This window comes from Clavelina lepadiformis, chromosome 5 (genome assembly GCF_947623445.1).
Source record: "Clavelina lepadiformis chromosome 5, kaClaLepa1.1, whole genome shotgun sequence".
NCBI classification, from domain to species: Eukaryota; Metazoa; Chordata; class Ascidiacea; order Aplousobranchia; family Clavelinidae; genus Clavelina; species Clavelina lepadiformis.
In genome coordinates, this window is record NC_135244.1 from 2,108,906 (window position 1) to 2,131,293 (window position 22,388).

Here is a 22,388-nt window from a genome sequence, read left to right on the forward strand (position 1 = left end):
ATCGTCCGCGGGTTGAATCGTCCGCGGGTTGAATCGTCCGTGGGTTGAATCGTCCGGGGTTGAATCGTCCTGGGTTGAATCGTCCGTGGGTTGAATCGGCCGGGGTTGAATCGTCCGTGGGTTGAATCGACCTGGAACCACTAGCTTGATTTCTTCGTCCCCGATGCACTTTTGACCCAAAATAAAAAGATTGGTTGATTGACTAACGAGCCCAAGTATGACACCGTACGAATACGATGCGTCGTTTTTGAAAACTTCTACTTTTGTAGTCAGATTTTTAGTCTTTCTTAGAAAACCATGTAGTTCAACTTCAAAACAATCCCTTTTTACCGCAAAACACAGTTGTCAACGTCCTGCGTATACGTGACTTGTCTCGAATTGGATTACTTTGTCTCCTGTCTCATATTGTTCGGGAAATCCGAATGTTTCATCTTCAAACTAAAGTCAGACAGAAAAGTAAGTGACTTAAGGTAAGTGTTTATCTGTATAATTGAAAGATTCGGAAAATAATAATGTCTAGTAGGGATGGGCCGATACGAACCCAAACCCGAATAAATTCGCCGAATATCGCCTTTATAGAAGATTCGGGCAAACACGAATACCAACAATGACGAACCCGAATACAAAATTACTTATAAGTTTACTGACTTTCGTAAAAAATGATGATCTAGTTTCCAGACAATGCTAAACTATAGTCAGCAGTACTTACAATGAAAGCCGTTCTCCTAACGATTTTGCTTTTTCAATCGTTTTTAAACACTATTTTTCGAAAGAAAGCGATTTGTTTATCGATTACGTCATTTTACAAGCAAGACTTGACAACTTTTGGATGAAATTTTATTGTTTGGTTCTAATACGAATAGATTCGGGATTCGTTCGTGTCGACCTTCATGATATTCGGGTTCGCACGAACCCGAATGCCCGTTTGTAACCGGATGAGTGCTTTCTCAATACTTTCTTGTACCAGGATCACAGTAGGCCTATTCTACTGAAAATGTATAATGCTTTATGAGCAACTGAAAGCTAATATAAAGACATTTGATGCGTTGTATCACATTAAACAAGCCACTTAGTATCTCGGTTTTACTATAATGCTCGCAATCCTTTCCGCTAGGGAGCACCACTTCCATATGCCAAAAAAGTCATTGTGATTTGTCCTTTTTCATAGTCCGTGATTCGTCATGTGAATCGTCGTCAATCACGTCCGTGATTTTTCATAGTCCGACAAGTCGTCTTTAGTAGGCAAGGAGACACCACAGAAGCCAGTTGTTGCATGCGTTAATGAACGGGGAGAAGTGGAAAAGACGAAAAGGTTGTTATTTTGCGGTTTGTTTGTCACAAGCTTGCAAGAAATCCATGAGACAAAACTCACTAACTTTATTACAGTGTTACCGTTCAACTTGGAAGAAAAGTTCACCTATACCTGCTTCCATATTCTCTATCTCTATACTGATACAGTGGCCAATTCTCTTAAAAATATCGTTTCCTAAACCGTCTGAACAAGAGACCTTTTCAACAGCAAAAACGTTTATTGCCGATGTTGTATAGCTCATATATTAATAGTATCATCACATCATCAATTTATTAACATTATAAACAGAAACAGAAGACCTTGTCAGCTAGAGCTATAATCCATGAGACCAGGAAACACCACAATGAAAAGGCTCCAATACGTCTATGTAGGTAGTCGAGGATACAGCGCCTAGACTGAACAAAGGTTCCACATGTTTTGTGCTTGTTTTGATCAACAGAATGCACAAATGTGAACAGCACATGCGGGGACTTTCCCCAAACAAAAATCTGCGCGTTCACAAAATGAAAACAAAAAAACACGAATAAAATTAATGGACCATTCCAATCAAGCTAGAAGTTAATACACAACACAATCTAAGATCTTTCTACACAACCTAAAGCAGTTGGGGTCATGCAAAAGGTTAAGACAAGTTTATAGGTCATAGGTCACAACTTCTTTATCCCAGAAAAAAAAACAGGTCGCAAAAGTTTTGAACCGTAACAACACTCTTTCGTTTCGCGATAAAGCCAGGATGACAACAGCGCTAAAACACTAAATAACTAGCAAGCCCACACAAAAAGCACCAATCAGGAAAGATCGGGCAAAGTGCCAAGAAATAGATGACAGCACACGCAAAGGAACAGTATGCCGCATGAGCGGTGAGAAATCAATTGAAATTAAAATGGATGATTCAGTGGGAGGAGTGATTTTTCTTGAAGGTGAAGTCCTTCCAATTGACTGTCATTTTCTTCGGTTTATTCAGGACACTGGAATCAAGGCAAAACCTAAGAAAAAAACAACTGTGTTAATACTGCCACAAATGACAGTAAAAATACAACCACGTCTAGTTATGCCAGTTTATTACGGGCAGAATAGTTGTGCACTATAAACTTAAAAAATGACCTTTGGAGGTGAGGTTCAGAGTTTTGATAAAATATAAGTTTGAGCTCAAAATGAAAGTGACCAGGAGGAAGTTTGACAGATAATGCGGCTTAAACCACTTTTCCGTATACTGTAATTTTTTTACAGCTTACATGTCTTGCAGAATTGCTGTGTAATGTCCTACACACATTTTACCTTCCAATCTGCTTGACTTGTTACTATAGAACCAGATAGTGATAAAAGACTACAACAGTGGTGGCCAGATTTACTAAGCGCTACAATTTTTGGAATTAACAGAGAGAATTAACAGAGACATCTCATACTCATGAGTAAATATTATTTTACGAAATATTATTATTTATTAAACATTTACTGAATAACAAAATTTGACAGATGCTAAATGCCTGTTGCATCGTCCAGTGCTTAAAATGAAAACAAGCGACATTATAAATCATCCCAACTCACTTCTTGAAGCTCTCAATTTCCTTTTCAGCATCATCCATCTCCCTGGCAACATCTTCTGGGACTTCACGTGGGAGAAACACATGATCCACGACTCCTCCACTCCCGTCTCCAAGCATTGACACAGTCTTATTTTTCTTTTTCTTCTTACTTTTGCTCTTTTTTACATCCACGCTGCCAAAAAAATGAGCATTTATCAAAACTAAATCGGCTACAGCTTTATCCTACCAAATTCAACTGAAATTGGCAGCTCTGATCCCGATGTAAATTTAAACGATGGGATGTAAAATGTTATGGTGTGCAAACTGTGTATGATACAGCAAGAATGAATATATTTACAACATGAGAAGTTAAACTCTTATCTTCAAACTATGGCTGAAGGAGCACGACGAGATAGCGAAGGAGCATTGTGATGTGACAAACACAACATACCTGTCCCCTTCATTAGACTTCTCTGGAGTAGTCGAGTCACTCTTGTTGGTAGTCACTGACTCCACGCTCTCTTCAGGAGATGTCTTCTTCTTCTGGCACAAATTGGATTGCTGACTCGGCTTCTGTGTCAAGTTGACGTTATTTTGAGAGTTGTTGTTTTTCGTGCTTGCGTCTGGTGCTAAGCGTTGTTGGGTTTTTCTCTCTGCTTCTTGCGTGGTCAGTGGTCGAGCAGCGGACTGTGGCTTTGACTTGTTGCTCGTCTCCTGTGACGCGGAAGACTTGCTGTTGGCAAGAGAAGACGCTTTTACAGCGGCCAGGTACAACTTGCGTTGATCCTCATCGTAGTTTCGAGGGAGATACCTTCGTCGACGAAGTTCTGACTTCTTGAAAGTACGAGGTAAGACCGGGACCAAACCATCGTCGCTTGACTCTTCATCTTGTTTCGGATTCTCGTCTGATGTTTGACTCGTTTTTCTTCCTTGCTCGGATCTTCTGGAAGGATTCTTCTGCGATTTGTTGGACTCGCTTGAGGTCTTCGCTTTTTCTGCTGTTGTCTTCGCAGCATCCTTTGCCGAGTCTGTCGATGTTTTTTGTGCAGATGTGGTCTTGCCAGATTGATTTGAGACTTGAGTTGAAGATGTTTTCGAACTCGAGTTGGACTTGGAGGAGCTTGGTTTTTGAGTCGGAGGAACGGATTTTTCAACAGTTCCATTTTTTAAAACACTTTTGGCTGCTTTTGCGTCCGACAACTGTGATGCTTTTGGCACATTGTCGTTTGGAGTGGTTTTCTCGTTCAACTTCCTGCTTTTATCCGCTCTGTTCTCCTCAGCACTCTTGCCCTTATCATTGGTAACTTCTTCGGCATTGGACTTAACTTGCATCTTATCCTGGGATGGAGTCGATGTTGGTTTCTCGTTGAGAGTTTGCTCCTCTGTTTTAGCGGATTTCTTCTTCTTCTTTTTCTTATTACCCTTGTCTGGTGTTGCTTCTTTGTCCTCAACAGCGGGAAGCTTTTCGTCCTCATCCTTCTCATCATCAGCTAGCTTTGGATAAATCAGCTTCCCATCCTTGTTATTGGGGCCATAGGTCATGACGTAGCGGATTTCTTTTCCATTTAGCATCGGGACCCCATCACTCGACATCTCAATATTTTGCTTCCCGATAATCGGGATTCCATCCTTAGAAATCTCCATGGGAGGAGGCTGTTTCACCGCATCTTTCTTCTGCTTCTGCCGCGATTTCTTTGATGATTTCTTGCCACGATCGTCGCCAGTGTTTCCTTCTATAAACGAAAGAAGCTCTTCGACTGAAGGCTGCGCTGTGTAAATTGGAAAGAAGTTGGGCTCCTGCGAGACTCTCGGCCGGGGATGTCGTTCCTGACTGGCGCTGTCCGACTCTCCCTTCGAGTCATCTGATGATGATAAAATTGATCTTTTACATTAGAGTATTTCACATTCTCCTCATCAATTGAACCACGAGAATATCGTTTAATAAAACATGTTATAAAAATGCATGTGGTACAGTTACTACCCAACAACATCACATTTATTTGTCGAGTTAAAACATACACACATAAATCAGTAACTTATCCCATATTGTGCACTAAATTGTTTTATTGCCATACAACTACCAACTATTGTACACAATCTATGACAAATGTTGTCAATCGCTATATAAATTCAAGCACATACAAATAAACTTGGATAAACAAGATAACAACGAACACCGTACCGTCGTGAGACTTGAGCTTGTTCGTGTGAAGCTTCTTTCTTAACCTGTCCCTCATCTCAGGATAATTCTTGCTCGTTGGGGCTGGAGGTGGCCCACCATTACCAAAGAACTCACAGTAGCAACAGTTGCAATACTTGCAGTTGTTTGAAGCACCGCCGTTTGAATTTGTGCCGTTTGACGAGTTTGCACCTGTGCCGTTTAATGACTCCTGCGCATTTCCTGTTACGAGAATGGATTGTTGATGAGTTTGATACTTACAAAAAGCCTATTTTGTCATAACAAGAGGAAAAGAAATGAGCTTATTGATCAGCAGTTTTAACAATAAACACTTTTTGATCAATGTTACTTTTATGATTAGGAATGAAAATCCTGAATGAAACGAGGTTTTGCAAAATAAGCTCAACAACAATATTGGCTTGCCTCCATGCTGGTGGTAACAGGTTTCTGATCCCTGGTGAGAGTTTTGTTCTGGAGGTGGATTGTTCTTCTTCTCGTTAGCGGGAGGTGGGGGAGCACTGGTCGAATCTTCCCTCTTAACAGCGGGAGGAGCGTTCCCAGGCTTGTTTGCTGCATCCTTAACCTCTTCCTTCTTGCACTGCATACTTGTCATCGTGTTGTCCGAAACTGGCTGCGTGGAACCTGTGATCTCGTGGAACCTGGCAACATGGGGAGCGTCAGCTTTCGTGTCGTTCACGTCAGGTTTTGTTGCGATGAATTGTTGTTGACTCATTGGTTGCTGTTGTTGTTGCTGCTGCTGCTGCTGTAGTTGTTGTTGAGGTGGTGATGGCGGACTTCCAAGCTGCATGTTAAGTTGTAACTGCATCGAGATCTTCTGAGATTGATTCTGCGCATTCTCCTGGTTGACAATCTGCTCAGGAGACTTCTGCTGCTGCGGCCGAGGTTGCTTCGACAACTTACTCTGGGCGACCAATTTCTTGCGTCGGAGAATTTGCTGCCGAATGTGCGCTGAGTTGGGTGTAGACGTGATGGCGTTGGATGCAGCGACCGCGCTGATATTGGTCGGACTTACACTGGTGGTCTGTGGCGTCATATTTTGGTAAGAAGCTGCACCTGTAACACAGAAGCAGTTCGTTAGAAATAACAAAAATCATTCGGCTTATTTAGTAGTCAGGATTGCCAGAAGTTGTTCGAGATTGCATTATCATCAGCACAAGCAGTTAGTGTTAATAATAATATTTCTGTTGAAACACTGAATCGAAACACGAGTCATGCTGTGCAAATGCACAATACACTAATAGACAAAGTGCAATCCTACTGATTTCACTGTAACGGCAATTCTATTGTTCTTACTTCCAGCCGGTGGAGAGATATGCTGTAGGAAAGGATTATGCTGCATGCATGTGTTCTGACTCTGTGTGGTGGTCATTGTGAAGGTGGCTTGCGAGCAAACGGTTGGACTCAGGCCGTTATCACACGCGGATGCTGGAAAAATAAGACAAAGATAACGATCATTCTTATCTTCGTTATAAAATCATTTCAATTAGCCGAGTACCAAATGAGTTTAAGTTGGATGTAACATTTATATTAAGCTTTACTAAATGGAAGTTATAAACCACTACTATGATCGTGACAGGCTGAATTCCAATCATTTGCATATGCCCATTAGAAAATGAACATCCCACGCTGAAACATCTTTTGCTTTTCATTAAGTTTAGGCGCTTTATATTTCACTGCTTCAGTCAGGCCTACCTGGCCCTAAAGAGGAGTTGAATAATAAGCCATTGTTGTTCGAAGTGGCATTAAACTGATTATCTTTGAGACTGACTGAGGTTCCGGGATGAAAACGAATGGGTTGTGAGGTCGTTGTGCCACCCATCAGATGAAGTGACTCACCACCGGATGCTGTGTGCGACTGCATCGAGAAAGGAGAGAGAGCTCCTCCAGCTAGATCCGGAGTGTAGACAGACGAAGAGAAGTAGTTCATAGATGAGGGTGTGTAAATAGAAGAAGGAACAGCAGCTGAGGAGATGTGATGCTGCGAAGACACATCGGTTGAGATGTCGATGGGAGGAGAGCAGGTGGAAAATGAAGAGTGCGCGTCCACCGCAGCATTAACGCATGATATTGTAGTCGTCGCCATATTTGTTGACGAGGCATCGAACAACCGGCTAAAAATAAACGTGAAAGGATCAATAACTGAAGTAACTTGATAATCTTGAAGCTAACGAGCATTGAAAGTGAGTAAATACATATTTTATCGCTGCTTTTGAATATATCACATTAACATAGTGAGGGGCAGTGGTAAGCTGACAGTGTTGACTAAAACGCAAAAGTTTGAAATATCTATTTCGATAAAACTACGCAGCAATTCTGTTCTGAATTTCACGTTTAGTTGTGCTGCTTTGTACGTAATGTGCTTTCGTTTTTCTGAATGGTAATATCCCAACTAGAACGGAACTTTCAACTGTAAGAATTGCATCAACTTGAAATTGTTGCAATTCTTACAGTTGTCAATTCATTATTTTCGCAATAGTATCATTTACAAGAATCGGTTTTGAGGAAGCTTCATTGACCCGTTACAGTCACCAGGGATTGACAATTCATACCGAAACATATTGAGTGAAGTCGTGGTTATTGTTTTCATTGCTGAGCAAAGAACACAATACAACTTGTTCTTTACAACATAATGCAAACAACCATTAAAACTTGTGTTGGGCAGACAATGTAAAAATACACTAAAGTCATCCACTACAAGTAACCTGTTGTCTTCGTTTTGATGATGGAGGAAAGAAGGCTGGATGCCAGAGTGTGCAAGCGGGACAGTCCCAGGGATAAATGGCTGCAAGAAACCTTGCGTGCCTGTGATGGCACTATTTGTGATGTATTGCTGAAATGCTGAAACCCCTCCAGGGGCCACGAGATGAGACGAAAGAATTCCGGAGACGCTGCCGGTGCTGTTTAACCACGCCTGCGTAAAATAATGTTTCCGGTAAGTGCAATGTTTTGAAAATAAAAGAAGCTAAATCCTTGAGCCTGATTAAGCTAAGCAATAATCTACTGCATTAACAGTTAACAAAAAAAATTCCCAAAGCTAGTTATCAAAAATTAGTGGTAAACTAGAAACAGACCAGCTTAAACACTTGTTACATGTTAGGCAAACAAAGGTACAACATTTTAAATGAACTGATAGAGGAGTTAGCATTTTATCCACTATCTCAACCAGTTTAAAACACAGCAACCATACCTGATGTCCTGGTATGGGCCACTCTGGAAGACTGGGTGCAACTCCTGCCTGATTGGTTGCATTTAGAACCAGTTTACCGCCGGCTGTTTTACCAAACATATCCCAATCAGCAGTCGAATTAAGTCCAGTGTTGTGAAAGAGTTGGTTTTCTGAAGTTGCCGATGTATCCTGTGTGAGACCGCCCTCTAGTGAAGGTGAAATCGAAGATTTTGAAAGAGCACCACTTGGTGTCATTGTTACAGAATTTGAATTAGCACTCTGTTCGATGGATGGTGTAATTGACGGTGTAGTTCCGATGGTAGACAGGCCGTACAAGTGGGGATGAATGATAGAATGAAGATCCTACACAAAACAAGAGTTCCACACTTGTGTTAAGCACCAGTTAGTCTCTCAGTGAAATATCATGCACACATATTTTTTTCAAGTCAGTAGTTTTGCAGGATCCAACCCGTAACCCAGAATTACACCTAGCAAAGCAAGATGAAAAAGCTTGTGTTTAATTTAACAGAAGTAAAACTTAAACTGAGCGGCAAGTGTTTCGACAAGCTGACCTCAAAACAAAGGTCAAAATAAATGTCTGCTTTTATTTTAATGTGTTCGTAACTCGACGAGGTTCTCAATAAACAACCAACAATTGCACCTGTATCGGGTTGTAGTAATGACTGGGCAAAGTTGACGAAGTGTTGAGAGTGGGGTTTGTCACATCGGTCTGTGTGAAGTTAGCTAGATTGCTCGAAGGTTGTCCGGACTGGGCGGCGAAGAAACTGACGGCCGCTAGACGAAGACAAGATGGACATTCACAAGAGGCTCCTCCTGTCGTGATGCCTGCATCCATACCCTGCATCATATAATGCTGCTTTGGCTCCTGGAACGAAGAGTTTTCTATGAAAGATTACCGGTGCACGTGATACAATTAATTTCTTCTTCAAAAGGGGGTTGACTAAACCAGTTTTTCTCTTCCAGAAAAATCAACTGTGAATACTTAACACTAGACTACTGGCTGCCTAATCGATATTACAAAATTACTTGCAAAACCAGCAGCACTGGCACTAACTAACTAAAGAAATCTAATACAAGAACCATACGTTTGTGTTGAGATTGTTGTACTCTCTCGTCGAATCCCTGCACAGGTTCATGGTGGCCAGACATCTTTCGCACTTGCACATCTCCTCCTCATCTCCGTCGTATTCATCGTCCGCATCCTCATCGCTATCCACCTCTTCCTCCTTGGGAGAATCACTCTGAGGTAACAAAGTGGTAATATGATTAAACAATTATTCTGCTAAAATTGTGCACTAAGTGAGGTAGTATTTGGATTCTTGACTACAGACTAATTATTATGAACCTAATCAAACTGCCTAAGCCCAGACTAACAACAAGGATGCTCTAAATTTAATATTTCTCCTGTTTCTTAAAAAATGTGAACTGTCCTACTAAAATTATATTCATCAATACATGTAAAAATCATTCTGTAATAGAGATAGAAGTTACAGAATCAGTTCCAAACGATGATGACCAAAAAAATAACTGGACACATTATTGTTACCGTGGTAGCATCATCTTCGTTTGACTCAGATTTTTCAGAACCTTTCTGTTGTCTTTTCATTTTTCTTGTCTTCTTCTTTTTAACTTTGGTTGGTTTGCGTCTGAGGAAGCAAGCAACAATGAACAAGAGAAGAGAAAGAAACAAAGAGATGAACAAAATGCAGCAGACACTAGAACCTGCCAGCCATCTACACGATATTATCCGGCATAACATACTCTGCTGTTTCTGAATTGTTGTTGTTTGAAAACGGAGTTGTTGAAGATGACAGGCAAGAGGACGAAGACTCTTCATCCTGTTGACAGAAAGTAGAATCCAACGATGGAGACGAACTGGAGATTCCCGGAATTGGAGGAAGAAGACAGTCGCGAATATCCAAAGAAGTGGATTCTCCCGCATCCATCGTTCCTTCATTTGAAGTGGGATCAACTCTATCAACAATGTGAGAAGTTGGGACTTGTATGGAATCATCAAGTGCTTCCAGTATTGGAGGAGAGACGTTGGGAGCAGGAAGAAGAACGTTGAGCTGATCGTTTTGATCTGGAAGATTTGTCGACTCTATTTTTGTTTTAACGTTTGGAGAAGGAGGTCGGACTCTAGAACTGGAGGAGATTGTATAATCATTGTGCATCTTGTGCAAGTGATGAAGAGATTGGTGATGACGGTACTGAGTCGTGTGCTGGAAAGCAGGAAGAATGAAAGACCTTGGAGCAGCTGAGTGGCACGGTAGGATTGTGGAACCTTCCAGTGGCATAAACGGGTTGCGACTGATTTCTTTTCTTGAACTGGAACAACATAAGCGTAGAATGGCAAACATGGCCGCTGAGAAATTAGTTGAAAAAAAACAATACAAGTCAGCACAGACGCTAACTACATTTTATACTGTAAGGTTTGTATTGAATTTTGAGAACAATGTTTAAAGGAAAATATTAGGAGGAATGCTTTTACCATAGATGTATAAAAAATGCTGTACAAGTCATTAAATAACAAATGGTAAAACGTTAAACAAATTAGCAGTTTGAACACTTTCTTACCAAGGTTGTGGCGAGATGGAACCGATGGAATCAATCTCACCGTCAAGATCAGACGGAACTATGAGGCTCGGATGTTCAATAATACGTGGAGGTTCGTTGTCGTCGTCATCGTTATCGCCACTCTCCTCCAGGTCATCAGATGAAACACTTGGTGGCCTGATATTCCGGATGTAGTCGGTGGAAAGAAATGAAACGATGTTGTTGTCGACATTTGGCGGAGGGAAAAATTTTCGATCATCGCTGTCCAGTTTTCCATCCACAGTGGTGTCACTTTCTATCTGGAATAGCAAGCAGCATTTCTATGCTTAATATCTCACGTATTTAGGTGAGATATTAAGTTAACCATGGGGCAGCAAAGCATGCCATAAAGTTACAATGCAAAAACCGTGAAGTGATTTTGAACCTCCCGCTATTGTAACTATATTTTTTGGAAAAACTATTTTTAAAATTAATTTGACTCGTTTGTATTAGGCGACTGAAAGATATTGTCAGTAAAATTTAGTCATCTAAATTAGGGGCCTAAAAAAAATTGTCAAAAAATAAACTGCGAGTTAAAGAAGGTAGAGAAACAATGTTCAACAACATACCATGCAGACATAAAACATTCTATTAAGTAATTAACTTTCAATGGAGCTCTGAAGTGAAATCGATACCAACGTATTTCTACAGCAATAAACTCAGCTGCAAAGTTACCGTTTTTGATGGGGGCGAGGATTTATCACAGTTTGCTTCTTGTGTGGTGCCCTCGAGTGGATTATTTAATGCCTGACGCAATGTTAACGATAACCGTGATTCTGTTCCTTGTTCGTTGTGAACGTTGCCACTGGTGAGTAGCTTAATAAATAAAACGCAAATGATAAATTTCTGCAACTCATTCTGTACACGTCAACTTGTGGGTAAGTTAATTAACTAGTTACACAACAGAGTTGAGACAAAGTTATGAGTGAACAGTCCACTATCCACAAACAGTATCAACCAGTACGCCATTTTATACATCAATCAAATATTAAATTCAAAAATGTCTTTACTGTACTAATTTAAATAGTAGTAAATGATAGTAATAAATAATAGTAATAATGGTAATAAATAGTAGGAAACAGTTTTTCCCCGAAAAAACAATTGATGCTATTTCTGAAAAAGGCCATTGGTCACAAACCTGTTGCAAACCTTTGGTACGTAAAGTGTAATTAAAATCCCTTTGGATAAAAAGCCCTGAGGAGTTTGCAACAATAACCCAAATATGTAAGCAACCAAACATCTAAGAAGAAAGAGTTTGCTGATGTGACCAAAATAACATGTCTAAACTCCAAAGGTTATAATCTGGGTCTATGACAGAATACAACAAACTTGATTGAACATAATTACTATTTAAGTGGAAGCTTACATGTTTACACTTACATTTAAGCTCTACATGTGGTTCAGTGAATACAACTGAATGCAGAAAATTTCTAAATAAGCGGATCACCAAAATTACCAATATTTATATTGCTAGAAATTTTCCCAATGGAGCAAATCATACGACAACGATGCTCAGCATTTCTCACCATGATTTTCTCAAGATCCAAAATTGTGTGTGATGATTGGACAAAATAAATTTAAGGCAACTCTATGGTGAATACACACCAGAATCATAACCAAGTGCAGTTTACTGTACCACTGTTGCATGGCTCCAATAGCAAATAATAATCACAGTTGTCTTATTAACTAGACTATTTAATCAAAAGCATATGCATGTTAATAACTCCCAATTAGGTTGTGAGTAGTAACCCAAAGCGTGAGAAATTCTGCATTAACCTTATCATTCTATGTAATCCGCATAACACTACATCTATTATAGCAATGCAATAAAATACAGGGCAATACAACACGTGGCGTGTATTTCTCAGTATTTGGAAATAATTTCTCCCCATCTACCTGTTTATAAGTTTCCTGCTGCACTTTGTAAAAATCCCAGTTTTCTTTCGTTTTTGGATCATTTTGAGCTGATTTATGTTTCTTTTGTTTTCGTTTTTTTTCCACTCTTTCGTCGTTAAAGTCATCGATCAACTTCTGTACGTCCCTCCACGCAATCATTATCTGTGTCATGTCTGTGTCGAACTGCAAGTATCTGCACGAAGACACTGCTTGTCACACGAGCATTCATCATCAACATTCTACCAAGTATCACCAAATATAATAACACAACACTAGCATTACCAGTTATCATATCATCAAACAAATTAATCTATTTAAACTAAATGAAACTAGCTTTTATTATAATTTTAGAAGCTGTCAATTGTGGCCAGGTTTATTAATAAATATATGAGACTTTTTGACTTAATCAAATGATGGCATTTCAGTGTCTTTCAGAAACCTTTGGATTAAAATTCACTGAGACATCTATTAGTCCGCAGCCAAGTTCCACAAATAATGCCCAGTAAGGGTGGTCAGTGCTTGCGTACCTGATAAGTGTGGCCCTGTACGTGTTGTCATGCTTCGAGTCGAATTGTGAATTTCCCTGCTGAAGTTGGTTCAAGATTTCCGAAAATGTTGCTTGTATGATGGGTTCGCTGTGCACCATGCTCTGAAACAGGTGTTTGTTGTGCTGCTCCCAGGTGGCACCGTTGAACCTGAACATGTGCTCCTCTTCCTGTGATATCAAAAAGGTGACATATTTTTTTTCAACCAAACAGAACTGGGTTCCTTCGACTAAGGTCAAGATACACAGAAATGTACAGAATCAAAGTATTGATCAAAAAATACCAGGAAATGTGTATAGAGCAACAACAAATAACAATATACATTTGATATTGGATAAACTAAGAATAGGGTAGTTGCCACGAAAGGGATTGCTTCAAAACAATAAGCAAAGAAAACATACCAGCTGTCTCAACAATGATGAGACTGTTCTTGCAGAGTTGAGGAGATGGGAGTATTCATCAAACATTGAATTGATGATGGAACAAGCAAGTGTTGGCGTGTTGAAGCCGTTAGTCAGTTGCTTCAATATTCGAGTCTGTTAGAGCGAAAGTCAACAACTTAAAACATTCATTATTCAAGTGATTAATGATGTTACAGGACTTGTGTCACAACACGTGGCCAATTACATAAAATGAAATGAAGTTGTTAAAAAGTAAATTCAATGAAGACAAACAATTGATATAAATCCACATATTTATCCACAGTTGGCGCCCAGACAATTCTATGGGTTATAACTGTTATCAAATTCACTAGTCACATACCACCCATACCTTTATATCATTCACATATTCTCGTGCTGTGTTTTCTATTCTGTAATAGAGCAGATGTGGATCACGTGAAACTAACCTGTTGAAAAAATAAGAACTCACCAATTCACAACATGATCGTCACATTCTAGTGAGAAGTAGATTTGCAAAATGTTTTTTTTAAGTCCTAACGTAATGACTGCAGCAGGTCACTTACAAGTTAACGTAGTTTTTAAACTCTTCAGAGTCAATGGCAGCGAGAACAAGAGGATCGTGATATGCGCAACGCACTAGATGGCGCACTTGAGTCCAAGCATGACGCAGCTGTGTATCAAGCAAGTGTTCTGCCTCCAGTGATCTGGATAGACAAAATTAGGTTGAAATGACAGAAAATAAAAAGCCAACTGTACCGTTATTGTTCAAAACCTGAAATAAATTTATACATAGGTGATATTTCAACTATTTGTTTTTAACATGCTGTTTAACTGAGTCAATTAAAGTTAAATAATAAAGTCACAAAAATGTCAACTCACAAAAAGACTTGGCTTAAACCAGAATTAATTAGCAAGTGACACAACCTCGCATTTAACTTTTAGTCTAATCGGCAGTGAATCAAATAACTTAAACAGTTGAAACAAAGTTCTATGTTACCTCCGTTCAGTGCATGAATTGCATTTGCAGACCTTGGCCATGTTATTCATCGAAGTCGTAGTTGGGGTGAGGTTGTTGCTGGCCAAACTGACCAACGTCTGTTGCTCAGATGACACAGGTGTCTGTGCAGGTGGTTGCTGAAAATATATCAATATCAACTTGAAATAACCAACTCAATGGAAACGATAATATCTTATAAAATGGATAACTAAAAGCCACATTGAACGAGGTGCAGTTAAATCATGGCCGCAATGCGATGAAAAAATAAATCCATCTTTCCTAAAAGATGAATCATAGATAGAATGCATTAAAATTACATCAATTAGTCATCAATAACGCAAACACATGGCAGACAAAACAAGCATATGAGAAGAAAGATATTAAGTGAGTAAAAAAATTTTTAAACCTAAATGCACAGCTAAGCGATTTAATGTGACTGTCTGTTGCCATCTGATTATCATCCTTGATTTGAAGAACGATATCATAATTTGTAATCAAACTAATCTGTCGGTTAAAACAGTGGATAATAAACCAGACAAAGGTTTTTGTATAAATGAGTCCTGCCTTTTTACCACTGCGCTTTCACTGGGTGACATAGACAAGATACAAAAGATAGGACTCTTTACCTTTTCTTTCAAGGCTCCATTGTTCTGGTGTCCCTTGTTACAGACATAGCACCTTTCCATATTTGTCAGCTGATGGGATGCACAGTTTAAGTTCTGAAACAAACCAAGTGCCAATGGTAAGAAACTACAATTTGCTGTTTTTTGACTGAAAAAATTATATGGAAAACGGCAACAACGGTTAACAACATTATCCTGATAACTACAACATCAGTTATTAGTTTATATTGACAATATATATATATATAAAATGTCAACCCATACGATTTGTATAAAAACACGTCTCTGTCTTAAGCAAAGAAAGGCAATTTGCCTTCAATCAATTATTGTATCAAAGGCAACCGTAAATCCATCATAAATAATTATCCCAACTCATACCACTAATAAACTAGTAAAATATTTGTCAGGTGGTCTATATAAAACATAGATGCACATGATGCAGTAAAAAGCAAGTCATTGAAAGAAAACACAATGAACAACTGACGTAAAAGAAATATATATAGGCCTAAAGACATAAGAAGCATCCCATTATTAAAATGGTGCCATTTATAAAAGAGCAATGTATGATGTGTATGCAACGATGTTTGTATTTAATTATGAAACGTTATAACAATGTACTGTATCATAAGTCCAATGTATCAACTCAGACCCAATCCAGAAATAACAAACAGGGAGAGTTAACGAAAATCACACAAGGACATTTGGACTTAAAAGGTATCAAGCTATGACCCAATTACCTGTGATCAAACAAGAACAGCTCAAAACAAGATAGTCAATGTTATGCTGGATACTATTAAATGCATTGGTCATATTCAAACAAACGGCACAATGTTCAGTATGATATTCTACAGAGAGTTAGAAGAACTAAAGTTTCGTGATAAGTAAACTTTTGCTATAACATTAGCATGCTATGATGCTGAAAAGAACAAAAATATAGAAACATAGAATTATTGCGCATCACCAGACTACAACTGGCAACATGTGGTACACATATAGACACATACTTCAGAAAATATCTTGAGGGGGTACATAAAATTTCATATAGTCAAGTTTAAAATACATTCTTGACAATTCAATTGTTTTGAACTGTCAACTCATACCCCATGCCATGCATAATCTAAGCATAATGCGTGACCATCTAGGCCTGAAGCGCATCCATTTGGCTGTGTAAGCCAGAGACAGGCTTGTAGTTATGCCCATCTTATTTTCTCTGAAATAGAAATTTATGACATCATAATTGGCATTGTTCATTCCCATTTGATTTGTGATAGACAATACTGTTTGTTAAAATTTTGCCTCGGCAAACTTTGATTAACCTCGAGCATTAAATTACAAATAAATACTCAAGACCAATCCAAAATTTTCCTCTAAACTTTCCTCTGGGAGACTTAAAATATCTTCACTGCTGCTAGTGGTGTGTGATTAACCACTTTAGGCTGTATGCAAGCATCTGTGTGTCATTTGCGATTCTAGGTAAAACTTCATCTTCATTGTACAGATCTTTAAAGTTTGCTTATCACGTCACAATGTGGCTATTTCTGTTCTCTAAGATGGAAGCAATCTTTTACATCAGCAGCAGAAACTTCCCATTCGAATGAGTTCTATTTGCAGATAAATTTCAAGCATCCCATCACTAACAAATGCTTGGTTGAACTGGTTTAATATTTTTTGAACTTTGCCGTACGTGGCAATGTCGTAAAATCTCCAAGTGGTACTCCACCAAAGAAAGAAAGAAAACCACAGACACAAAGGAACAGGAGCACCCAAATATATAAGAATATATACTGTCTTAAATATAAATATCATATCTTATATAAAAATCGCTCTTATATCTAATATATACTGTCTTCTTATATATTAATACACTGTCTTGTTGTGTTACTACCATGGTAAATATTACTGCTAGTTACGACTAGTTATCCCAGTATCCCACTAAAAATTACAAACTTTAAAAAAATGAAGTCAAGAAGTAATTAGGCTAAGCTATTCTCCATGTTAACAAAAAAAATGTGATTATAGACATAATTTGCAATATAGATTCCATGCAAGTGCATAGCCTGCCCTATTAGGTTCATGAAATAAGCACACTGTATTTTTAGATGGAACCAAGGTATGGTTCAGTTAAAATCTGCCATGAAAAGTGAGTTAGGTAATATAATATACATATTATCATCCGTGTTTACACCTTTACATGTAAGGTACAACACCAGTAAGACGAAGACACCACAAGTAGTGCTGTAGCACGTTGATCATTTTTATATCATGCTGCTTACCCTGTTATGTGGCATGCAACTTGTATATAAACACAAAACTGTAGTAGATATCGACAGAATATTTTCCAAAATAGATGTACAAAATAGGAAACTGAAATTCATTAATCTGTCAACGAGAATTCCTGTCCGAGACACCTCTTGCTATTTGTCTTCATCAAGAATTGGGATAACAAGTAAAAGAACAAGATTAATGGAAGCAACTCTGGTTTACTCCTGCCAGTAATCATCCTGACTGTATGGAGTGCATGGCTGCATGCAAAATAAGTTTCATGCTACTTGCTGGTTTCTCACGAGTGTTTCCAAATATAAGGAAACTCGGAAAGGAGGAGATAACTGATTTCATATCTTTAAGCTAAAATGTAGACTAGGAGAAGGAAAGTAGTAGAGAGGATAGATCACAACAAATAGCAACAATTTAATTATTAATTTTCACTGTCAAAGTCATTAATTAGTGTGTTAAATATAATGAAATAAGTGCCAGCTGTGGAGTAGATGGAGAATTTCTATTCGTGTGGCATGAGCAAAATTTAGCAGTCTTCGTACCAATTATACCCAACAGACCTGTAACGGCTTGTAGAATTTATAAGCCAGTGTCTTTGGCTGATATAACACTATGCCAAAAAGAAATTACCGGTAAGTCAATATATATATATATACATTTGAAAATCCTATGCATTCGATATATATGAAAACAGAACAATAACACTCTAGACAACTAACTATAGTATGTCTCATGGCTTGGCATATGACCAACATTCCAATGATGTAAAACTGTGTATGGAGCGTTTATGTGTCCACAGCGTGTTTGCATTTAAACATCATTAAAGATTTAGGAAACAGACCACAGCACAAAAAATAAATTTATCTACAATTGAGTACATAAATCTTAATTTACAACTAGAAGATATCTTGCAGCAGGATAACTTTAAGACAATTAATCTTTAAACGTTTGTGCAATTTCTCGAAGATGGAAAGACTCGAGTCAATCTGACTAGAGTCAAATTTTTGGAAAAACTTGACTTGTGTCTTAATGCTTGAAAGACGCGACTTGACTTGTGTTACCGTGGAAATTTAGGTTGACTTGACTCCAGTCCCAAAACAAACTATTTCAAATCGTTGTAAAATCAGTTTTTAAACTTGTGACAAAATTTATTCAAAAACCACCACGTTATACATTCTATTGAATGTGTGAAAGCATCAGAAATGGATGAACTCTGGAAAAATTGGCATTTGTATATTCACAAAGTAATAAATATTTACTTGGGCTGTGTCAAAGTTATAGCCTCCTTGAGTAAACTTAGAAAATTTCACATTTCTACTGGAAGTTTAAAGCCAGTTGCAGCACTGCAAACACATTCACCTTAACAATTCATCATAGAAAGAAATGGCAAAAAAAAGGCATTGTTTTTCACTTTTTAAAACCCTGATTAGGCAGAATGAAAACTTGATCATTTTCATTGATTTTTCTGAAAGTCAGTATTATCTTTGACAATTTCTCTCAGATTTTTTAAGGGAAGTCACTATTTAACAGAAAGTAGGTCACGTAGCCCTTTGTTCAAGACAAGGGGTTAAGTTGAGATAATGGGACATGCAAAAATTTTAGCTATTTAAAATTTAGTTAAAGTTAGATTCGGATTAGAGTCTACATTTAAGAACTAGGAGGTGCAGATGCAAAACTTTGGTGCAAAGAAGCAGCCGATGTCCACCGCGACTTGTGACCCAAACACGTCGGGTGTTTGTGGTAGGCAGGTGCGGCCTTACACAATAGAAAACAAGGAAAAAAGGAGTTTCTCCTTTTTCTAGAAAGATTGCTCTTGTTCTGGTGTGCAATATCATTTCTGCCAAAAAATCTCAGGTGTGCGCCAGTCATGCTTCGCAGTCTTGATTGGCATAATATAAAGAGTTCTAAATTGTCCACGTTATGCTGAGCAACCACCAAAAAATAGACAAAGAGCCAACTGAACATAACTGCAGTAAAAGTTATAAAAGAAATAAAAACTAAAATATGTACCAACATATAGACATTTACACATTCTGCCAGATTGAAAAATTGGGTCAAGTATACAAGTGCAAACCAGATGACATCACAATTTGAGTAGCTGAAATCTAGTATACAAAGGCATCCTGTGACTGTACACTAGTATACTAGACCCAGAAAATTTGCTGCTTTTAAGTGAGAAATCTACCACGCAACAACAAAAAACAATATCCCCGGAAACATAACAAACTATCCAAACTGGACATCTGTAACACAGCCCAAGCAACTCTAATCTAGAACTCTAACAACTTAGAACGTGGACTATAAGCCTAATTGGACATTCAATTGTTGTTGTATGCACATGCACACCTTTCCAGCTCAGTAGCAAGGCAGTTACAGCGAGCGCCGGGTTTGCCACAATATACGAACCTCTGTTTGACACAGACAGACTTGACACACGACACAGACTTGTACAGTAATGCATTACAGTAATGCCCTTGAAAACACACACCCTTTCACACAGACAAGCTCGGTAACAAAGTCTTGAGCGATGAGGAATCATTGCCAAGTTACATTAGCAGGCTAGCCTATAAAGCCAGTACTTAAGTTTGTTATACTCTACGGCCTACAGGCCCTAGATTAATGTTTTCAACTCACATCATTCTCACTGCTTGCATGACCATTCAGAACTGCTTCAGTAGGAAGTTTTACGTCTTCGTTTACATCAGGTTTAAGCTTCATAATTTTTTCATTAGCAGTGTTCGAGAAACCGACGTTATTTCCACCTTGTACAAGTTTAATTTTAGTCGTTTATTTCGTTTGTTTGAAGCAGTACCGGTACTCATACTATTTAAAACATGCTTATTGTTTAAAATAAACAACTCTACAAACATAGATTAAAAGCCGTTTTACAAATTAAGCTCATGGTTTTTGAAACCAAACATATTCTTAAACCTAACGGTAAGTACTGGAAAAACCGAACACAGAAACAAACCTCGCCCAGCTAGACCTAGGCTATTAACGTCACCCTCTCTACAAAACTATTCACAGACTAAAATTGTCAATCGGTGTGAATGTAAGGATTTATATAGCAACTGCTGATTTTCCATGCAAGGTTTATTTCTGATGGCTAATAAAAATAACTTTTGTAAAATAAACAAGAATGAACATAACTTTTGTATGTTTAAAAAATAGGAAGAAAACTTTTCATAGAATTTATTGGCAGTACTTTTAGTCAAACGGCAAAAAATGCGTTAACCTTTCACCAACAAAAGGTTTCATCGCTTTTAAAGATCTTTATGTACAATATTAAAATTTCAAGTGCTTTTAACTTGCTTTTGTATACCGAAATAGGAAATTAATTTATAGTTAACCTTGTAATTTATACTTTAATAAGAAACGTTTAAAATTTAGAAATATTTTTAAAATTAAAATAAAATGAAACAATACATAATTCATTTCATCAGCAAACGAAAATGCTGTTTGCCAGAAAAAAAGAAAATTGCCACCATTTTTAAACTGAGTAGCCTTGTTATTTTTGTATTTATGATTCTTCAAATATTTTGCTAAAAATTTTAATAGCTCAGGTTGCAACTGCAGAGGGTCATAATTGACCTAGTTTTGCAACCGTATTAAAAGCGTTTTGCAACCGTATTATTTTGATTATGCGTTTGATATGTAGGCCAAAGTTTTTTGATTTACAAGTTGAACGAAAATTAAAACTTTCACAAAAATGCTAATAGAATCATCCAGAATATTACGTGTAGACGATGCTGTGAATACAAAATGTAGCCTCTTTAGCGCCAAAATCAGTTAATATAAATAACGAAATGAATCATGTGGTGGCGCCCTTAAGCACATGCATATAGCAACAAATATCGGCAGAAGCTCTTTCCCTTAAAGTTTTAAAATGTTCCGTTTTAGCAGGAAATAGAACTCAGTTGACACAAGGTTTGTAAAGTAATAAAGCAGCTGGCAATTTCCTGCAGAAATATCTTTCAACCATCCGTCTCAAAAAGGTTAACTTTTTCTCAAAAAGTTAAGCAGACAACTGTGTTTTGTCGTTCTCATTTTGTTAGATTTTCTTCAAAGAACTCTTCGGCATAACATCCTCAAAAATGAAAACGTGCGGCGCGCAACCGACCTAGATTTACGGTTGAACAAAAATGAATTTTTGCGAAACATAAGCTCCACTTAAAAGGCATAGGACTACTTTGCGGAAATTCGTGACGTATTGCCGGTTGTGTAGTAACTAGTAACTGCGTGTCTGACAAAATTTTTATTTGACGTGAGAGCTTGTAAAACTAATCAACCTTCTTTTTCTTGTAAACTTTGTCCTGGACGTTGCAGTTACATCGTCCTGGGTGGGCTCTAAGGGGCCACTCGCTGTTGGTCAATGATGGCATTCTAAATTACTGGCCCTCATTATTATCGGTCAATTGGCAAATACGCAATAAGATAGAATTATTGAACGAATAAAACAAGAAAATTTTCTTGAAATTTATGTTTTCCACAACTTTATTTTGGTGTGAATGGCTGGATCAAGTGCTTTCTTCAAGAATTCAGTGTCCAATTTCTGTTAACCAAATTTTGCTGAAATAAGAACGGGGTTATGTTGTAGCAAATGTCGTTCATTTAAATGAAAACAGATGCCTTTATTGCTTCGGTGTGTGGGAAATATGCGAATTGTTTATAAAAGTAAGATTATTTTATAATCCCCCTTTCTCGCGCGACACTCAAACGTATTAAGTTCTTTTCATGATCATACCAGTCATTAATGTGATAACCCGATCGGCTTTGCTTCCATTCCTGGCAACTTCAATTTTTAAGGCGTTTCGATCAATCGAATCAATTAG

General features: G+C 38.0%; 1 protein-coding gene across 2 annotated transcripts; it reads right to left on the bottom strand.

Moving 5' to 3' along the window:
* Positions 1-1,509: 1,509 nt before the first annotated feature.
* LOC143459517 (uncharacterized) lies at positions 1,510-20,429 on the bottom strand. 2 transcript variants are annotated; one of them, XM_076956717.1, is made up of 23 exons: positions 20,191-20,429; positions 15,286-15,378; positions 14,660-14,796; positions 14,226-14,366; positions 14,033-14,108; positions 13,663-13,797; positions 13,244-13,431; positions 12,717-12,909; positions 11,496-11,636; positions 10,803-11,080; positions 9,987-10,553; positions 9,772-9,871; positions 9,311-9,466; positions 8,866-9,090; positions 8,226-8,567; positions 7,741-7,949; positions 6,875-7,149; positions 6,332-6,463; positions 5,441-6,091; positions 5,021-5,239; positions 3,290-4,700; positions 2,861-3,031; positions 1,510-2,298 (listed from the first exon to the last, which is right to left on the bottom strand). In XM_076956717.1, exons 1-23 carry the CDS (start codon positions 20,272-20,274, stop codon positions 2,205-2,207), a joined length of 6,018 nt encoding a protein of 2,005 aa, XP_076812832.1. In that variant the 5' UTR covers positions 20,275-20,429; the 3' UTR covers positions 1,510-2,204. The 2 variants fall into 2 exon arrangements, with proteins under 2 accessions (XP_076812832.1, XP_076812831.1); XM_076956716.1 differs by having other exon boundaries at positions 6,731-7,149.
* Positions 20,430-22,388: the final 1,959 nt, after the last annotated feature.

Coding starts and splice junctions, on each gene's coding strand:
- LOC143459517 (XM_076956716.1), bottom strand. CDS start 20,274: ATGAAGCTTAAACCTGATGTAAACGAAGACGTAAAACTTCCTACTGAA. Junction 15,379..20,190: donor ATGCAAGCAGTGAGAATGAT/GTGAGTTGAAAA, acceptor GGTTTGTTTCAG/AACTTAAACTGTGCATCCCA. Junction 14,109..14,225: donor TTTAAAAACTACGTTAACTT/GTAAGTGACCTG, acceptor TTTTTTCAACAG/GTTAGTTTCACGTGATCCAC.